This window comes from Anomaloglossus baeobatrachus, chromosome 5 (assembly GCF_048569485.1).
Source record: "Anomaloglossus baeobatrachus isolate aAnoBae1 chromosome 5, aAnoBae1.hap1, whole genome shotgun sequence".
Lineage (NCBI taxonomy): Eukaryota > Metazoa > Chordata > Amphibia > Anura > Aromobatidae > Anomaloglossus > Anomaloglossus baeobatrachus.
The window spans coordinates 347,798,455-347,816,974 of record NC_134357.1 but is presented as its reverse complement, the minus strand read 5'-3'; the positions used below and the strand labels follow the sequence as shown (position 1 = coordinate 347,816,974).

Sequence of the window (18,520 nt, the reverse complement as noted above, 5' to 3'; positions counted from 1 at the left end):
GGGCCACCCGCTCAAAGGCAGCTTGCACCGACAGGCACCCAGCTGCCGCCCGCACGCAGCCACAGGCACCCGGCTGCCGCCCGCACACAGCCACAAGCACCCGGCCGCTGCACAGTCAGCCCCCCCCCTCCCCGGTAAAGCTATATTCGGATTTTAAGACGCACCCCTCATTTTCCTCACAAATTTTTGGGAGGAAAAATGCGTCTTATAATCCGAAAAATACTGTATATCCTCACTGATCGCTGCGACTCTGGCCAGCCTTAATCTGATGTTAATGGCTCATTTCCATGGTCTATGTTTAGTATTGCTGTTCAGCACAATTGACTTGAATGTCGTATTACTGGACACAGCGCTTTAGTGATGCTTCACCTGGACAAGAAAAGTAATAATCCATAGCACAACCCTTAAATAAACTGTTTGATCTGTGGAAATGGGAGATCTGCTACAGGAAAACTACCATGTACTGTATTTTTTATAATCTGCTTGGGGAACTTGAACTGTAGCCTAACATGAGATGCATTGGACTGTAGTGGTAAAATATGAATTGAAGTCCACAAGTGCATTTATTTCTGTGTGATCTCATTGGTACATGTAGATTTTGGCAGGCTCGAGCAGTTGAAAGCTTCCTTCGCGGTGTGACGTCGTATGCTGACCAGATGTTTCTCTTAAAGAGAGGCCTGTTGGAGGTGAGCTTCATCAAGACTCCGATCCTAGACTCATTCAGGAAACTATTGGAATGGAAAGATTACAGATGTCATTGCTTTCCAGTTTAATGTAGTAGTTTGTTCTTTTTCTTTCTTAGCACATCTTGTACTGCATCGTCGACAGTGAATGCAAATCTCGAGATGTCCTTCAGAGCTACTTTGACCTCCTTGGGGAGCTAATGAAGTTCAACATAGATGCTTTCAAGAGATTTAACAAATATATTAATACTGATGAGAAGGTAAAGAATATTGACGTTTGATGGAGGTTTCCTCTCATTCGTTGATGGGGACTTGGCTTTTCTGAAGCTGAATAACTTCCAGCTGTCATTAATTAAGGGGACTCTCTAATTTTTATTTAAAAGGAATCTGTCAGCAGGTTTTAGCTACTTCATCCAAGAGCAGCATGATATAAACAAGGAGATTATGAATCCAACGGTGTATCACTTAGATTACTGGGTGCAGCCGTTCTCACTCAAATCAGTCAAAGAATTGAGTTTTAAGCATGTAGCTAAGACCATGGAGCTGTCCCGCCCACACCAGGCTCTCTAGGAGATTCTACATTCGCATTGAAGTGTCAATCACAGCACGGGGCGTGTCAGACTTCTCTGTTAGTTTTATAGTCCTGTAATGTTAATCACTAGGTAATAAAGCCATTAGTTTAAGTAAACAATTGCACACACACAGATAAGAGAGGCACAGTTGCTTTTTGTTTTTTACCCCCTACAGCTTGCTGTCCTCAGCTTACATTGCAAAAACCTGCTGACAAATTCCCTTTAATCCTATGTACTATAATGTTGGGTGGTATGCATGAGACTGTAGCATGGCACGTTACCAATACAGATTTATGTCCCTGGTGCAAATTTTAAATATTTTTTTTCTTCATGAATTTACTTTGCAACTACAAGGGAAATATACCAGAACATGTTCTAGTGCAATGTTCCCCAACTCCAGTCCTCAGGGCCACCAACAGTGCATGTTTTCAGGATTTAGTTAGCATTTAACAGGAGACAGAATCATTATTAAGGCATCACCTGTGCAATACTACGGAAATCCGGAAAACCTGACCTGTTGGGCGCTGTGAGGACTGGAGTTTGGAAACCACTGATCTAGTGGAGGCAGCATCTCTGAGAATCTCTGCTATAAACATTATATGATTTTGCACAGACACACTGTATGGTTGTATATAAAGTGACCATGGCTCCATAATAGAAAACTGTATAGACTGCAGAAGGACTTGTAGGCACAATGTCTTTGACAATGTAGTAGTGCTGTCCATCTTTACCTATTTTCAGCCTCATGGCTATTTCTGTTCTTGTTTAGTTCCAGGTTTTCTTGAACCAGATTAACAGCTCTTTAGTGGACTCTAACATGCTGGTGCGATGCATTGCATTGTCTCTGGACAAATTTGAAAGCCAGTCAGATGATATCAAAGGTGAGGATCAGTATCACAGGATCAATAGACATGATAATGATATGCATGTGACTGTAAAATGGAAACAAAATATTCAAAACATCTTGATTTATTCTCCAAGTAATTCACGTACTAATACGCCTTGGCATGTTATCTGTGAGGTTCTAAATGCTTGTCTGATGAAAGTTCTGTCACACTGAATGCAATTGTGCACGCAAATCATTAGGACCTGCCGCTGGAAGCGTCTATTGCAACTGTTGCACAATAGTGTCCTAGATGTGCTCAATAGGAGACAAGTCCGGAGACGCTGCAGGACATGGTAGCATATTTACACCATGTAGGCTGCTCCCAGTAGCATGAGTAATATGTGGCCTGGCATTGTCGTATTTAAAAATAGCTCCTAGACACATTCATATTCCCATGTAAAGGCCTCTTTTTGGCATTGCGTATGTAATCTCCAGACCAATCGTTGGCCATCTCAGCATCCAAGACAATAGCGGAACATCACTGAAGAGGACAGATCTCCATTGCCATCTTGCCCTCACCATAATGGCATTTGAGAGCAGTAGCGTGAGGTCAATATAACTCCTGTAGCTGGAGGTCTGACTTGAAGCGCAATATCATGTAAACATCTTCTAAGGCTAGCTTCACACATCCGGCTGTTTGCCGGATTCGGCGCACGCCAGTACAGTGTATACAGTACAATGGCAGCGCTGCAACTTCCAGGTCACATGCTCCGGTCACATGACAGCATGTGACCGGCGCTTGTCGCGCTGCCATTGTACTGTATACATTGTACTAGCATGCGCCGAATCCGGCAAAACGTCGAAAAGCCGGATGTATGAAACCAGCCTAACGGTTTATGTAGATAGAATCTGATGCACCCATGTGGGTTACACCATGAAAAGGCCTTCATGAGGTAATGTCACACTACTCATGGATTTATGGTGTGGGGTGGCATAATGTACAGTAGTTGGACCACTATAGTCTTCATTCCGTGTGCGCGAACATCCCAATGTTACATTGATTTGGTGATGAAACCCTTGGTACAGCCATTTCTCCAAAGAGTCCAAGGAGTAGTTTTTCAACACAACACTATTGTGAGCAGCCTACATGGCCTAAACATGCTACCATGGCCTGCAGCATCTCCGGGCTCGTCTTCCATTACATCTTTGGTTGGCAATTGCACATGGAGCCTCCAGGAGCAGATCTTTCGATGGTTTGCGTGGCTACGTGCATGCAGTGTACTTCGTACTGTATAAATCGAGATGTTTTGAAAATTTCCTTTACCTATCATTAGCATGTCTATTGATCTTAGGATTTCCATGATACCATGACTTTTCCTTATTGATGATGCAATTGCAATGTTGCGTTTTTTATTCCTATTAGAACAGTAAATGTCTTTTTAAAATGATTTTCTTTTTCCACAGTGGCTGAGGTTCTGTCTGAATGTCGGCTATTGTCTTATATGACGCAGGGGTCTGTTCGCATGTCCTTCCTCTTCCGGCTTATTAACATAATACATGTACAGACGTTGACACAGGTACGTTTATAATGGCCTAGACTGTTTCTATAGGACTACAGTTCTTGAACAAATGTATTGGGACAGCTACAGAATACACCTACAGGCGCCTTTATGCCATCCAATTCTACATATAGAGGTATAGGCCAACCCCTAAAAAACAAGCTCATATTGTTGTCCCTGCTTCACTGAACTTTACAGGTAGCACAGTTCAGCCAGGCAAGTAACGTTCTCTTGGCATTCATTAACTCAAAATTTGTATATCAGACTGCCAGATGAAGAAGTGTGATTCATCTCTCCGCGGCTCCCGAGTCCGCGGCTCCCGAGTCCGCGGCTCCCGAGTCCGCGGCTCCCGAGTCCGCGGCTCCCGAGTCCGCGGCTCCCGAGTCCGCGGCTCCCGAGTCCGCGGCTCCCGAGTCCGCGGCTCCCGAGTCCGCGGCTCCCGAGTCCGCGGCTCCCGAGTCCACTGCCAGCTTCCATGAAGTTTCAGCAATAGCTTTGGGGCTGATGTTAAGACCAGATGAGTTTTGGCCTCTGCAGTTATGGAGTCAGCAGAGCATTGGTGACTATTTTTCATGCCCTATGCTCCTCAGTACTCAGAGGCCCCCGCATATTTAGCAAGCACAACATTTTGTGAACTGGCTTGCTGAAGTGGACGGTCTACAAAATCCAGCTTCATAAACTCCAAGCTTCTTTATTATTAAAATTCATATGAACAGCTTATGCCATATCTTAAATTGTTATTCCTCTACTCATTTCAGATGACCAACATCCTTAATCATGATATAGTTGCAATTCAGCGAGTTCTTTAGAACAAGCCATTACTTCACAAAGATTTGTATGGCAAACTTGCATGGTGAGGGGCTACATTTTATACACCTGTGGACGAGATACTGAATGAAAAAACAAAATTTAACAATTAAGATGCATGTCCCAACTCTTTTGTCTAGTTAGTGTACTTTGTGAACGAGCCGTTCTGGGAGCTTATCTAGAATCCCTGGGCAGTTGTTTTAATGTTGTTTGTGATGCAACCTGTCTGGGCACTCCTACTTAGGGGGTGACGTTTCCATTCCACATGTGGACCCGTGGAAGCCTAATCAAGGCGAAACGGCCGTCGTCCCCCTCTAGGAACCGGCTCTCAGGTTGCCTCCAGCCTTTTACCCATGCACCTGTTGAAATAAACGTTTCCCAGCACAGCGGATGGAGTGCGGTCTTTCTTCATCTTACCTGCTTATCTAGAATCCCTGCCTAACAGTCTCGGCATATAGTAGCGCACATAAAAAGGTCTTTAGAAAAAGTATTGCTAATGAGGGTTGTGACTAGTTGCAGGGGAGTTAGATCCCTGGTTAGTCGGCCTAATTATCATGTTATCACGCCCTTGTTACCCATCAGTTTACAGCTTCTTTGATGTTGGGTGTATGTGCCCTGGCTTCAGACACGCTTACTGCCTATGATCGGAAGTTATACACACTTCTGGTCATGTGCGCTACTCCTATGAAGCTGGGACACACACACACACACACACACACACACACACGGCTTCTGAGTAGTGTGCAGGATCGGCTGTGTGGGCCACTTCCGATCATGGGCACTGAGCATCTTTGAAGCCAGGACGCATACATCTAGCCTCAAAGAAGCTGAAAGCTGACTGGTAAAAAGCTGCACACATGCGCTACTTTGTATGACGCTGCCATGACGCTGGCTGATGTAAAGCATGTTATCACGCCCACAGGGGCGAGATAACATGCTAAGTGGGCCAACTAGCCAGGGACCTGACGCTCCTGCAACTAGTCTCTGGCCTCATTAGCATCTCATATACGATCTTTAGAAATACTTTTTCTAAAGATATGTTTATGTATGCTAATATGCCTTCATAACTGCTCATGGTTCTGGGTGCTCAGGGGACCTGACAGGTTCCTTTTAACTTTGCATTCAATACGTTATTTAATACTAGAAGGTGGCCCGATTCTCACGTATCGGGTAGTCTAGAATGTGTATGTAGGTTAGCAGATTGAATAATAAGGTAATGAATGGACTGGATGAGTTAGGTTTAATTTAGTATTCTTATAATTGTTTATTGATTTTAAAATGACAAACAACAGAACAGTTTTAATAGATGAGTCTAATGTTTAATGATGTCCATGGCTTGTAATGAAAGAAGGCCATGAACAGTGTAAAGTTAAGTAAAAATGTGCTGATGCTGTGATGTGGCCCAATGCTGGTATGTGCCCCCATCGTGGTGCAGCCACCATCCTGACATGTGCCCCCATCCTTCGGGGTAATGTGTGCTGGGGGGGGGGGAGGCGGAGCTGAGTGGGGCCATGGCGCTGAGGACTTCAGTGTGGGGGACTGCATGGCTGGGTACAGGTGACTATCTGGGTGTGGGTGTAGGTGCGTGTGCGTGTGTGTGTGTACATGTGTAGGGCAGAGTGTGGGGGGGTGGAGCAGAGCGGGGTAATGTGTGCGGGGGGGGTGGAGCCGAGCGGGGCCATGGCGATGAGCAAGTCAGTCCTGGGACTGTCTGGCTGGGGGACAGGTGACCATTCGTGTGTGTTCAGCGTATACATGCAGAGGGTGGAGTGCGGGGGGTGGAGCCGAGTGAGGTAATGTGTGCGGGGGCGGAGGCGAGCGTTGGCTGGGTTGCAGGTGTGGGCTACCGGAGGTACAGCTCTCACTGGGGAGTCGGGGCTCTGTGTGGGTGCAGGGAAAAGTGTTGGGCGTGATCCTGTCAGCCCGTAGTTCGGGCTGTTCAGTTAGCTGAGCCGTTGGTCGCAGGCTCTTTAGCGCGCGCGGTGTGGCGACGGTTTGCACTGTAATGACGTAATTTTGGAGCAAGACAGACAGACAGAATAAGGCAATTATATATATATATAGATAATGGATGTATTTTCTTTGAGCAGGAGAATGTCAGCTGTTTGAACACAAGCCTTGTTATCTTAATGCTGGCCCGGAGGAAAGGCCGATTACCGTACTACCTACAGACGATCCGAGACATGGAGTGTATGGAGAAATACCCGGGCTTCATACTCAACAACTTTCACAATCTCCTGCGATTCTGGCAGCAGCATTACCTCGACAAGGATAAAGACAGCACTTGTTTAGAGAATGTGAGCACTTTCTCCCACACTGGGTGTTCTTAGGGACAGGTTATAATACAATATCTAATTTCTGATTTATCTTCCAGAGTTCCTGTATCAATTTCAGCTACTGGAAAGAGACTGTATCTGTATTGTTAAATCCTGACAGGACATCTCCGTGTGCCATAGTAAGCTACATAGATGAGGCATTTATGGATGTGGACAAAGAATTTCTGGAGGACTAACCCAAGCTGGGAACTTACTGTATAGAGAGATACTTCAGGTGGTATTCAGGACCCCAGCAACTTTGTGCGTGCAGCGATCCTGGGCTCCAGATTACATCCAGAAGACATTGTGCCCAGCGGTAATCATTGATGCCTGTCTCCAGGATATATTAAGTCTGTGCAATACATTCAGGGACAACATGAATTAATTAACCTTTTGGTTTGATTTTAATTATTTTTTTGGACTAAAGGTTAACTCTTCCCATTTCCTAACTTTTTCTTCTGTTCATACAAAATGATAAATCTCATCAATTTAAAGGGAACCTGTCATCAGAAATTTAGCTTGAAAGCTAAAAGATTCCCCCTCTGCAGCTCCTGGGCTGCATTCTAGCAATGTTCCTGTTTATGTGCCCCCTTTCTGACCAAAATAAAGACTTTGAAAAGTGGTACCTTTTTGTATTCAAATCTTGATAATGGTACACGGGGGCGGGCTCTCTGGTGTCCGTTAGTCTGCCTCCTGTCGCTTTAGGCCGTCCCCCATCGCTCCATTCCATACTTCGGGCGCAGTGAGCGGCGTCCTGAGGTGCCGCGCACGCGAAAACCGCTGGTCACATGTGTCGCAGGCACGAGACTATGGGCGGCGCTGTGATTGCATCGCAAGTGCCCGCCCATCATCTTGTGCCCACCCTTTCCCCTCTGCCTCCAGCGTTTTGTGCAGAACGTTCCAACGTCGGGTCATCTGGTCAGCGCTTGCGCAGAACGCTGGATGCAGAGGGGAGAGCGTGGCCACGAGATGATGGGCGGGCACTTGCGATGCAGTCACAGCGCCGCCCATAACTTCGTGCCTGCGCACACGTCACCAGCAGTCCTCGCGTGCGCGGCACCTCGGGCGCAGTGGGCTGTGTCCTGAAGTATGGAATGGAGCGATGGGGGACGGCCTAAAGCGACAGGAGGCAGACTAACGGCCACCAGAGAGCCCGCCCCCGTGTACCATTATCAAGATTTGAATACAAAAAGGTACCACTTTACAAAGTCTTTATTTTGGTCAGAAAGGGGGCACATAAACAACAGGAACATTGCTAGAATGCAGCCCAGGAGCTGCAGAGGGGGAAACTTTTAAGTTTTCTAGCTAAATTTCTGATGACAGGTTCCCTTTTAAGTTTTTAATTTTAAAGAGCTTGTTCTTGTGAGAAGAACAAACGTGACACTGTAGAACATCAAGGACACTTTTTTTCTTTTTTCTCTGGCGACTTGTCTTCCCATTCCCACTTGTCTATCAACTAGCATACTGTGGGATCTCAGCAATAATTTAATATACAGCAAACAGCATAACCTTCCAGTTATTGCCTCCATATCCTTATTTATACTCCGAATAAATGTCTGGCTGGCAGTGCTGGTTGTCAAATCACTGTTTCTATCTCCATACAATGGAAACAAAAGTAATATAGGGGGACCATGAGTCAAATTACTGCAACTTTTTTGTTCCCACAGTTGGATTAGACAGGTCTTTCTTGAAATTGCAATGACTAGAACTGTGCTCCCCAAAATTTCCATCTATTTTTTTTTCCCCACCACCTTAATTTGCCTTTCATTCGGGGTGACACTTTGAAAAGAAGCAAGAAATATCTTAATGCTGTGTAAACACTCGGGATTGGTGATATCGACACTTTGATTTATTTATTTTTTTTAACATGACTGTTTTGTGACTATAATTTTTAAGGTTTTTTTTCTTAACATATAAAAAGCTTATTTGACACATTCTATAACTTGCTAAAAGATCTTGATTTTAACAGAGTGACTTTTAATCACTTGACATATTGCGGTACAGTGTAGAGCTGGGGATCTCTGTTTTCCTGCTATAAGTTATTTATAACTGATCCAATTATGCACTGTAAATTATTCCTGAGGTCCACTAATTATCACCCAGGTCTTTTTTTCTAAAGTCATTGTTACATATGTTTGCCTTTGTTCTTCCACGCTGAAGGAAAAGAAACATTAACTCCAGTCATCTTCCTACAGCCATTTTTTTTTTTCATAGTGTTGGAAAATAATAGAGATGGAGACATATATCTTTGTCTCTCTATAAAGGAGGTCTTTTTTTTATACATTTTTAAACTTTAATGTGTTTGGAAATTTGAAATCCCTTCAATTTCATTTTCTTTCTCCTCTTTTATGTCCACATACTTAATAAGGTTGAGTTCACCTTTGTGTTTATATATACCATTGTCCTGCTTTTGTCATACTAGAAGAATAACGAAAATTAACCTTAGTGCCGGCACCCATCAGGCCCCATTGAATATAATGTGGATGCACTGAATAGTCATCATGTGCATCATTTTACTGTTCTGCTTTTTGGTGTCTGATGGAATTTGTTATGGTGACTCCCAACAAAGCCTCCAACACAGATGTGAGCAAAGCCCTCCAACGCATATGTGAGCAAAGGCCTCCAGCACAGATGTGAGCAAAGGCTGCAACAGAGATGTGTGCAAAGCCCTTCAACGCATATGTGAGCAAAACCCTCAACACAGATGGGAGCAAAGGCTCCAACATAGATGTGAGCAAAGGCTCCAACACAAATGTGAGCAAAGCCCTCCAACACAAATGTGAGCAAAGCCCTCCAACACAAATGTGAGCAAAGTCTAACCTCCCATAAAGAATGTCATTATAAACCCAGAAACAAAGTTACCATCAGTCAATCTCTAATGAGTCTTACAAATTCTTAGTAAATGGCAACAAACCTGAGATCATCTTACGTACTGTACAATGGCAATTGATGATAATGTTGTTTTCTGTTCTACAATGGAAAACATTGGTTGTCAGTTACCGTGTAATAATTGGTGAATCTTGCTGTTCTCTATTGAGTATGTGTGCGTGAGACCCTTCTGATGACTTATATTAATGTTTTATAAACATTTTGTCTATCTGCCAAGGGTCCGCACATTTACATTTCACTTGCTTGTCCTTTATGTTTACGTTTTATTTCCAACCCCAGGTATATTTGTTTGATATATAAATATATATATATAAAGAGAGAGAGAGATTACTTGTGACTTAGAACTGGTGTAAATAAAGAGATGCTTCTAATTTAAAATGTTTATCTGGCTATGTCATTTTTTGTCATTTTATACATTAATGCAAAGACGAGGCTTGTCTTATATATAGGTAGGAGTACTATGGCACCTAGCCACAAACCAGAAGTTAAAATCCGTATGTGTGCCATAGGAAAAATAAAGATTTTCCTGACACCTTAATGGTAAAAGTGCTTAGAAATACTGCGATAAACCCTTCTGTCTCCATGTCTTGGAGTAATATAGTGAGCATGTTCCATATAATAACAGATGCCAGTCTTTTTTGCCTCAGTAGACTTTATTGGTTGATATGGGTTGGGATGTGATGTGACTTTGAGGATCAGGCACAGCTGTTGCAGCTGTCCGGGAAGCCATTGTCGCGTCTGATCTGTTCATTCTTCATGCTGCCGTGGGAAGAAAAAAAGATTTCACTTAGCACAGTGAATAAACAGTTTTGTGCATAATGTCTTAAGTTACTATTCATTCCATTTCCCAACAGTTAATGGCAAAATCTTACAAAAACAGAGACCATAATGTGCGTTTCAACACTCTGGGCAGAACTGAGATGCTGTGTTATTCTAATACAGTCTTGAAGGATTCTCTTTGTTCTTGGACTCCCTGTGCCATGATCTGCTTCCTTAAGCCTTACCTAAGCAGATTTACAGAGCTTACTGGTACCAGAAATCTGGCATCATTTCTTACCTTGTACTATATTATACACATTAGATGTTTTTCACATGATCTACAAGGAGGCATGAGTCATCAAAAAAGTGCGGTGGCCAAAACCTCAATTCAGTGTAATTTATTTGACCAAAGTAAAGGCTGCTTTACACGCAGCGACATCGTTAGCGATGTCGCTCATGAAAGCATCCACCCACGTCGTTTGTGCGTCATGGGCAAATCGCTGCCCGTGGCGCAAAATATCGCTAGGCCCCGTCACACGGATTTACCTGCCTAGCGACATCGCTGTGGCCGGCAAACAGCCTCTTTTCTAAGGGGGCGGTTCGTGCGACGTCACACGGCAGGCGTCCAATAGAAGCGGAGGGGCGGAGAGCAGCCGCATGAATGACACGCCCACCTCGTTGCCTAAAGACGCAGGTACGGTGTTGTTCGTCGCTCCTGGGGTGTCACACGTAGCGTTGTGTGCTGCCTCAGGAACGACCAACAACCTGTGTCCTGAACCAGCAACGACATTTGGGAAATGAACGCCGTGTCAACAATCAACGATTAGGTGAGTAATTCTGATCATTAACAATCACTCGTAGGTGTTACACGCAACAACGTCGCTAACTAGGCCGGATGTGCGTCACGAATTCCGTGACCCCAACGACATCTCGTTAGTGATATCGTTTCGTGTAAAGCCCCCTTAAGATAAATAATGGTATAAACCTACATTAGATGCTCTATAAATGCCCCAACTTTATCATCCAGCAGGAGCCACATTGAGGCATTTTATTATTGTAGTCTAGTTTGCAGTCTAAAATGTAGACTTTTTTTTTTTTTGTAAATCAACCCCAGTATATCCGTTTTGTCCAGGGTGTTCTGTTATGATTTAAAAAAACTTTAGGCCTGATTCATTATGACTGATATTTTTTATTTTTTTTATGCCAGTTTTATTGTAGAGGAACTTTGGAGTAAGATGCTCTGAATTCATTAGGAGATGTGCACCTCTTTAATGTATTTAATGCATCTTTAAACGGCCATGTGCCTCTTCCAGAAATGTATCCCAGCCAGGGACTGGTGTACATTTCTTTCGCAATCATATGAGAAGAAGAGTCAGTATACTACCTTAATAATGAAGTTATAGAATTTTTTTATTATTAAATCAAGTAATACATACACCAAATACAGAACAACAAGGATAAAAGGTGCTGTTGAGGATACAAAGTACAGGAGATATCACCTAGTCGCTGGCAATGTGCAATGTCGCATATAAAGGGGTGACACCCCCCCCCCCCCAAGAAGCCCACGCGAAATGCGCGTTTGGGTCCCTGAAGTTACACCCGCTCTCGCTGGCAAGGTGGTATTATGAGTATGTCTCATTGACTTATATTTTTGTGGCTGTTTACATGCACGTGCACTTTTAAAGGGGCAGTGACTTATGGTATTCATCTGTGCTGCTACAACTTCTGCTGCTTTTGCAGTTCAGCACTCTATTGATCTTGTAATTTCTCTTTAATACTACATATACTGCTGCTAAACTTGCATAGGGCACTTTATTCCCACCTCTTTTATATACGATTTTGCACGTTGTCAGCGTATGGGTGATATCTCCTGTACATTGTATCGTCACCAGCACCTTTTGTCCTTGTTGTTCTGTATTTGGTGTTATTACTTAATTTGTTAATAAAATTCTATAACTTCATTATTAAGGTAGTACGCTGACTTTTTCTTCTTCTCATATGTATACATATTTGTTGAGTCTCCAACAGTCATTTTGATTTATTCTGTCCAAGTGTGGGTCTATGGTGGTCCTTTAGTGACCATCATATACTTTTCCCATATTGTGATATTCAGATGTTGTTGACTTATTTCTTTCGAAATGTATGATGAATTTGTTGGGCATGCCCCATCCAATTTTCGAAAAGTTGATGGAGCTGGCCTAAACTGGCATATATTATAATAAATAATAATTCTGGCTTAGAAGCTTTGAAAACTCACCAAACGTTCCACTTTTTGGCATTGTAATACTAGTTTCTTCCTTCTTCGACTAATTGAGTGAAGCATGGGATGGGAGGACAGTCAGGGTGGGACACCAAAGTTTGTCTAATTCATGACGAGCTGTGGCATTCCCTATGCCAGAAATCTCACTCCAATACCTGATAGAAGTGAGATTTCTGGCATAGTGCATGGAGGCACGTCACCCGTCAGACACTTCAGATTCATGAAAGACATTCACTTCTTTTTGTATCAAGAGCGTCTGATTCTATCAAGCAACCTCAAGATCGATGTGAACAACCCTCATTTTGATGAATCCAGCCCTTAGTTTTCATCAATTTAACAAATTTTATAACCTGTGCGGTTATGATGTGAGCTTGCACAGTACCAGATGTGGTGTTTTCCTAATAGGTATGTGCGCACCGCAACTTCTTCAGGCGGATTCCACACGGAAGTCTGCCTAAAAAAACCCCCCCAAAATTGCTGTGTACATGTTGCTTATTATGTCACGTATTTTAAGCCAGTGGTTAAATGAAGAAACGTGCTCATTCATCTGCACTCTATACTTTAATATATAGGTTAAAAGGTGCCGACATTTTCCTGAAGCGGCTACACCTGGGAAAACTTGTCTGGTATGTTGGCGTCTAAAAGACACGATGTGCACATAGCCTAAAGCGGGCTTTACACGCTACACTATATCTTACGATGTGTCGCCGGGGTCACGTTGTAAGTGACGCACATCTGGCATCGTAAGTTATATTGTAGCGTGTGACAGCTACGTGCGATTGAACATTAAAACGTTCATCGCATGCACGTCGTTCAATTGCTAAAAATTGAACGTGAGGTTGTTCAATGATCCCGAGGTAGCACACATCGCAGTGTGTGACACCCCGGGAATGATGAACAGATCTTACCTGCGTCCCGCGGCTCCCGCCGGCAATGCGGAAGGAAGGAGGTGGGCGGGATGTTTACGTCCCGCTCATCTCCGCCCCTCCGCATCTATTGGCCAGATGCCGCGTGACGTCGATGTGACGCCGAACATCCCTCCCACTCCAGGAAGTGGACGTTCGCCGCCCACATCGAGGTCGTATGGAAGGGTAAGTATGTGTGACAGCAAATAATCGTGTGTGCAACACGTTCAACAAATTGAACGTGCCGCACATACTATGGGGGTGGGTACGATCGCATACGATATCGTATGCTTAATCATAACGTGTAAAGCAGGCTTTATAGTGTAAAAGGAGCCTTGCTGAAAGATCTGTGAAGTATAAGCTTGATAACCAATAATGGACCATGACCGCCACGGGCAGACACAGACGGCGAAGGGCTCCTGTGTAGGATGTGTCTTGGTTCCCCCAGGTCACGGTCATGCCCACAACTACATACACACGCAGTCTATTTTTGTGCCGCATGTACCAGTTTGGTCCACCAGAATAATGCGTACAATCACATTTAGAACAGTCAAAAACACAATTTGCGGACATTGCTTGCCCGATTTCCAAAATGCCAATCTGAACTCTGCTATAATGGCATATTTGCATTAGGCACACACATAAAATAAACACATGCTAATACATTATGCATTTACACGTTACACATGCATATACCGTATATAAAAAAGTGAGTACACCCCCTCACATTTTCGTAAATATATCTCTTCATGGGACAACACTGAAGTTATGACACTTTGATACAATGTAAAGCAGTCAGTGTATAGCTTATAGATGTGCCCTCTAAATAATACAGCCATTAATGTCTAAGCCACTGGTAAGAAAAGTGAGTACACCCCTAAGTGAAAATGGCCAAATTGTGCTCAATTAGCCTTTTTTCCTCCCCAATGTCATGTGACTCGTTAGTGTTACAAGGTCTCAGGTGTGAATGGGGAGCAGATGTGTTACATTTGAAGTGATCACTCACACATTCTCTCATATTGTTCACTGGAATTTCAACTTGGCACCTTCATAGCACAGACTTCTCTGAGGATCTGAGCAAAAAAGTTGTTGTTTTACATAAAGATGTCCTAGGCTATAAGAAGATTGCTAACACCCTCAAAGTGAGCTGCAGCTCAGTGGCCAAGTCCACACAGTGGTTTTCACAGGACAGACTCGCTTAGAACAGGCCTCACCATGGTCGACGAAAAAAGTTGAGTGCACGTGCTCCTCGTCACATCCTGAGGTTGTCTTTTCAAAATAGACATATGAGTGCTGCCAGCATTCCTGCAGAGGTTAAGGGGGTGGGGTTTCAGCATGTCCATGCTCAGATCATATGCTACACACTGCATCAAATTGGTCTGCATGGCTGTCCTACCAGAAGGAACCCTATTCTAAAGATGTTAAGAAAGCCCGTAAAGAGTTTTCTGAAGACAAACAGACTAAAGACAAGGATTACTGGAACCATGTCCTGTGGTCAGATGACACCAAGATAAACATATATGGTTGAGATGGTGTCAAGTGTGTGTGGTATCAACCAGGTGAGGAGTACAAAGACCAGTGTGTCTTACCTACAGTCAAAAATGGTGGTGGAAGTGTCATGGTGTGGGGTTCCATCAGTGCTGTCGGCTGTGGAGAGCTACAGTTGATTTTAGGGAGCCATGAATGCTAACATGTACTGGGATCTACTGAAGCAAAGCATGATCCCCCTTCCTTCAGAAACTGGGCTGCAGAGCACTATTCCAACATAACGACCACAAACACACCTCCAAGATGACCACTGTCTTGCTAATGAAACAGAGGGTAAAGGTGCTGGACTGGCCAAGCATGTCTCCAGAACTAAATCCTATTGAGCATCTGTGAGGCCTCCTCAAATGGAAGGTGGAAGAGCACAAGGTGTCTAACAGCCACCAGCTCTGTGATGTTGTCATGGAGGAGTGGAAGAGGATTCCAGGGGCAACTGTGAAGCGCAAATGAACTCCATATCTAAGTGCGTTAAGGTAGTGCTTGAAAAAAATGGTGGAAACACAATTTGACACTTTTGGCACAATTTCGTCATTTTCACTTACTCACATTTGTTGCCAGCGTTTTAGACATTAATGGCTCCTGTGTTATTTAGAGGACACACCAAATTAACACGTTTATACAATGTGTACACTGACTACTTTACATTGTATTAAATTATTTTCATTAATGTGAGGGGTGTACTCACTTGTGATATACTGTACATATGTACACAATAAAATATGCATATACATATGGAACTGTTAGTAGTGAACATGTTCAGGAGACCAGAAATTTGTTTTTCACATTTAAAGCCATAACTTTATTATGATGTGAGGTTTACTATATGAAGCCTTTTTTTTCCTGAGATAAACTGTAGGGATTATTTTGGTGCCATCTTACCAAACATATACATGTAAGCTTTACAATTCTTTTTTTGTTATGGTTATCCCATAACATAGAGGAGAAAAAAAAATCACAATTTTTTGTTAAGATTTACTGCTCATAAATACTGTATGCTGAAAGGGTGTATTATAAAATTGCAACTATTGAGCTTGATTTTCAACTCTATGGGAAAAATAATTCTCTGGTTTTAGTTTTCAGCACATATATACATGAAAAGATAAAGGGAACACTTAAACAACACAATTTAACTCCAAGTCAGTCACACTTCTGGGAAGTCAACCTGTCCAGTAATGAAGTAACACTGACTGTGAATCAATTTCTCCAGCCGTTGTGCAAATGGAACAGACAACATGTAGAAACAACCCCTATAAATGAGTGCTTTTGCAGGTGGTAACCACAGACGATTTCTCTGCTCCCATTCTTTTGGCTGCTGTTTTGGTCACTTTTGTATTTTGCCATTGCTCTCACTTCTAGAGTTAGCATGAGGCGGTGGCTACAACCCACAGAAGTTGGAAAGGTAGTGCAGCTCATCAAGAATGGCACATCAATGCGGGCTGTGGCAAGAAGCTTAGCTGTATCTGTCAGCACAGTGTCCAGAACATGGAGCAGATGGCAAGAGACAGGTCCGTTACACCAGAAGACATGGATTGGGCCATAGAAGGGCATCAACCCAGCAGCAGGACTGCTAACTCTTTTCTGCATGGATCAGTGGCAGAGCCCTGCAAAATGAGCTCCATCAGGCCACTAATATCCATGTGTCTGCTCAAACTGTCAGAAACAGACACCATGGGGGTGGTATGAGGGCCCAGCGTTCACAAGTGGTTGTTCTGTTTACAGCCCAACACTGCGCGGGGTGACTTGCATTTGCCAGAGAACACAAAAATTGCCAAATTCGATATTGGCACCCTGTCCTCTTCACAGGTGAGAGGAGGTTCACACTGAGTACATAGGACAGTTGTGACAGAGTCTGGAGACGCCAGGAAGAACATTCTGTTGCCTGCAACATTCTCCAGCATGACCGGTTTGGCAGTGGGTCAGTAATAGTGTGGAGAGGCATTTCTTTGGAGTGCAGCGCAGCCCTCCATGTGCTAGTCAGAGGTACCCTGACTGCCATTAGGTCCTGGGATGAAATCCTTATGCTTAGGCTGGACTCAGACGAGCGTATGACAGCATCAGATGCAATATGCTAATGACCCTCGGCTCAGGCTCTGCTGCGAGCGTGAGCCGAGTGTCATGCGACTGTGACCCGATGATGCAATCAGGTCACAGCTGTGAAGTTGAGGACGGGCGCTGCGGAGGAGAGGGTGGGGTTAATCCCCCCATCTCCTCCATTGTCAGCCTGTGCGTATATCGCACTGCACTGGGATAACATCCGAGTGCAATCCGATGTATCTCTCGCACCCATTCACTTGAATGGGTGTGAGGGATACGGCTCTAGCAGAAAATCGCAGCTTGCGAGAAAAGCTGACTTACCGCTCTCCCTCATTGACTAACATAGGTCTGAGTGCAATGCGAGATTTTCTCGCATTGCACTCGTCCGATTTTCACGCTCGTGTGAGCGTACCCTTATTGTGAGACTATATGTCTGGGTTACTTCTGATTTATGACAATGCTAAAACTCATATGGCTAAAGTGTGTCAGCAGTTCCTGCATGATGAAGGCATTGATGCTATGGACTGGCCTGCTTGTTCCCTAGACCTGAATTCAATCAAACACATCTGGGACATTATGTCTCATTTCATCTACCAATGCCACATTGCACCATAGACTGTCCAGGAGTTGACTGATTCTTTCATTCAGGTCTGGGAGGAGATCCCTCAGAAGAACATCTGCCGCTTCATAAGGAGCATGCCCAGGTGTTTTAAGGAGGTCATACAGGCACGTGAAGGCCACACACACACTACTGAGCCTCATTTCCTTGTCTCGAGGCATTTCCACTGAAGTTGGATCAGCCTGTAATTTGATTTTCCACTTTGATTTTTAGCATCATTCCAAATCCAGACCCCCATGGGATATTAATTTTGTTTTCTGTTGATTGATCTTTTTTATGTTTTATTGTTCTCAAAGCATTTCACTATGAATGAATAAAGATTTGCAACTGGATTATTTCATTCATTGAGATCTAGGATGTGGGATTTTAGTGTTCCCTTTATTTTTTTGAGCAATATATAGATAGATGATATTTCAACCATAATGTACTGATATATAGAGATGAATCTCTATGAAGAAAAATACCATTTAGCTTTTTAGGCAGAGAAAAAATATTAAATTCTCTTATACCTAACATGCAGCCTGTGGCTCACTGTTAGTGTTTCTGCATTCCATACTAGAGGTCCTGGGGTTTTTGAGTCCCGATAAAAACCAGCTACAAGAAAAAGCTGAGAGTTAATTAAATGTATGATATCTACTGACTGAGCACCAACGTAAGCCTGTTTAAATAGCCAAATCTGGATAAAATACAAGATTCTGCCCCTAATCACAGCTAGCAGTAAGGTACACAAGCCCTGCAGAGACAACA

At 43.6% G+C, this 18,520-nt stretch overlaps 2 protein-coding genes across 3 annotated transcripts in view; one reads left to right on the top strand and one right to left on the bottom strand.

Moving 5' to 3' along the window:
• TRPC4AP (transient receptor potential cation channel subfamily C member 4 associated protein) overlaps nt 1-7,297 on the top strand; it is a 112,467-nt gene extending 105,170 nt beyond the window's left edge. Inside the window, exons 14-19 of the mRNA XM_075347568.1 lie at nt 596-686; nt 803-943; nt 2,025-2,136; nt 3,546-3,658; nt 6,538-6,744; nt 6,822-7,297. Of these exons, the coding sequence (XP_075203683.1) occupies nt 596-686; nt 803-943; nt 2,025-2,136; nt 3,546-3,658; nt 6,538-6,744; nt 6,822-6,959 (802 nt within the window). The 3' untranslated portion in view covers nt 6,960-7,297. The remainder of the gene's footprint in view (nt 1-595; nt 687-802; nt 944-2,024; nt 2,137-3,545; nt 3,659-6,537; nt 6,745-6,821) is intronic.
• Nucleotides 7,298-10,016: 2,719 nt separating this feature from the next.
• Nucleotides 10,017-18,520, bottom strand: part of MYH7B (myosin heavy chain 7B) — a 54,477-nt gene continuing 45,973 nt past the window's right edge. The window contains exons 43-44 of one of the 2 annotated variants that reach the window (XM_075349883.1): nt 18,283-18,367; nt 10,017-10,410 (exon numbers count right to left, since the gene is read on the bottom strand). In XM_075349883.1, coding sequence (XP_075205998.1) covers nt 18,329-18,367 — 39 coding nt within the window. In that variant the 3' untranslated portion in view covers nt 10,017-10,410; nt 18,283-18,328. The remainder of the gene's footprint in view (nt 10,411-18,282; nt 18,368-18,520) is intronic. The other variant, XM_075349884.1, reaches the window with a different exon arrangement.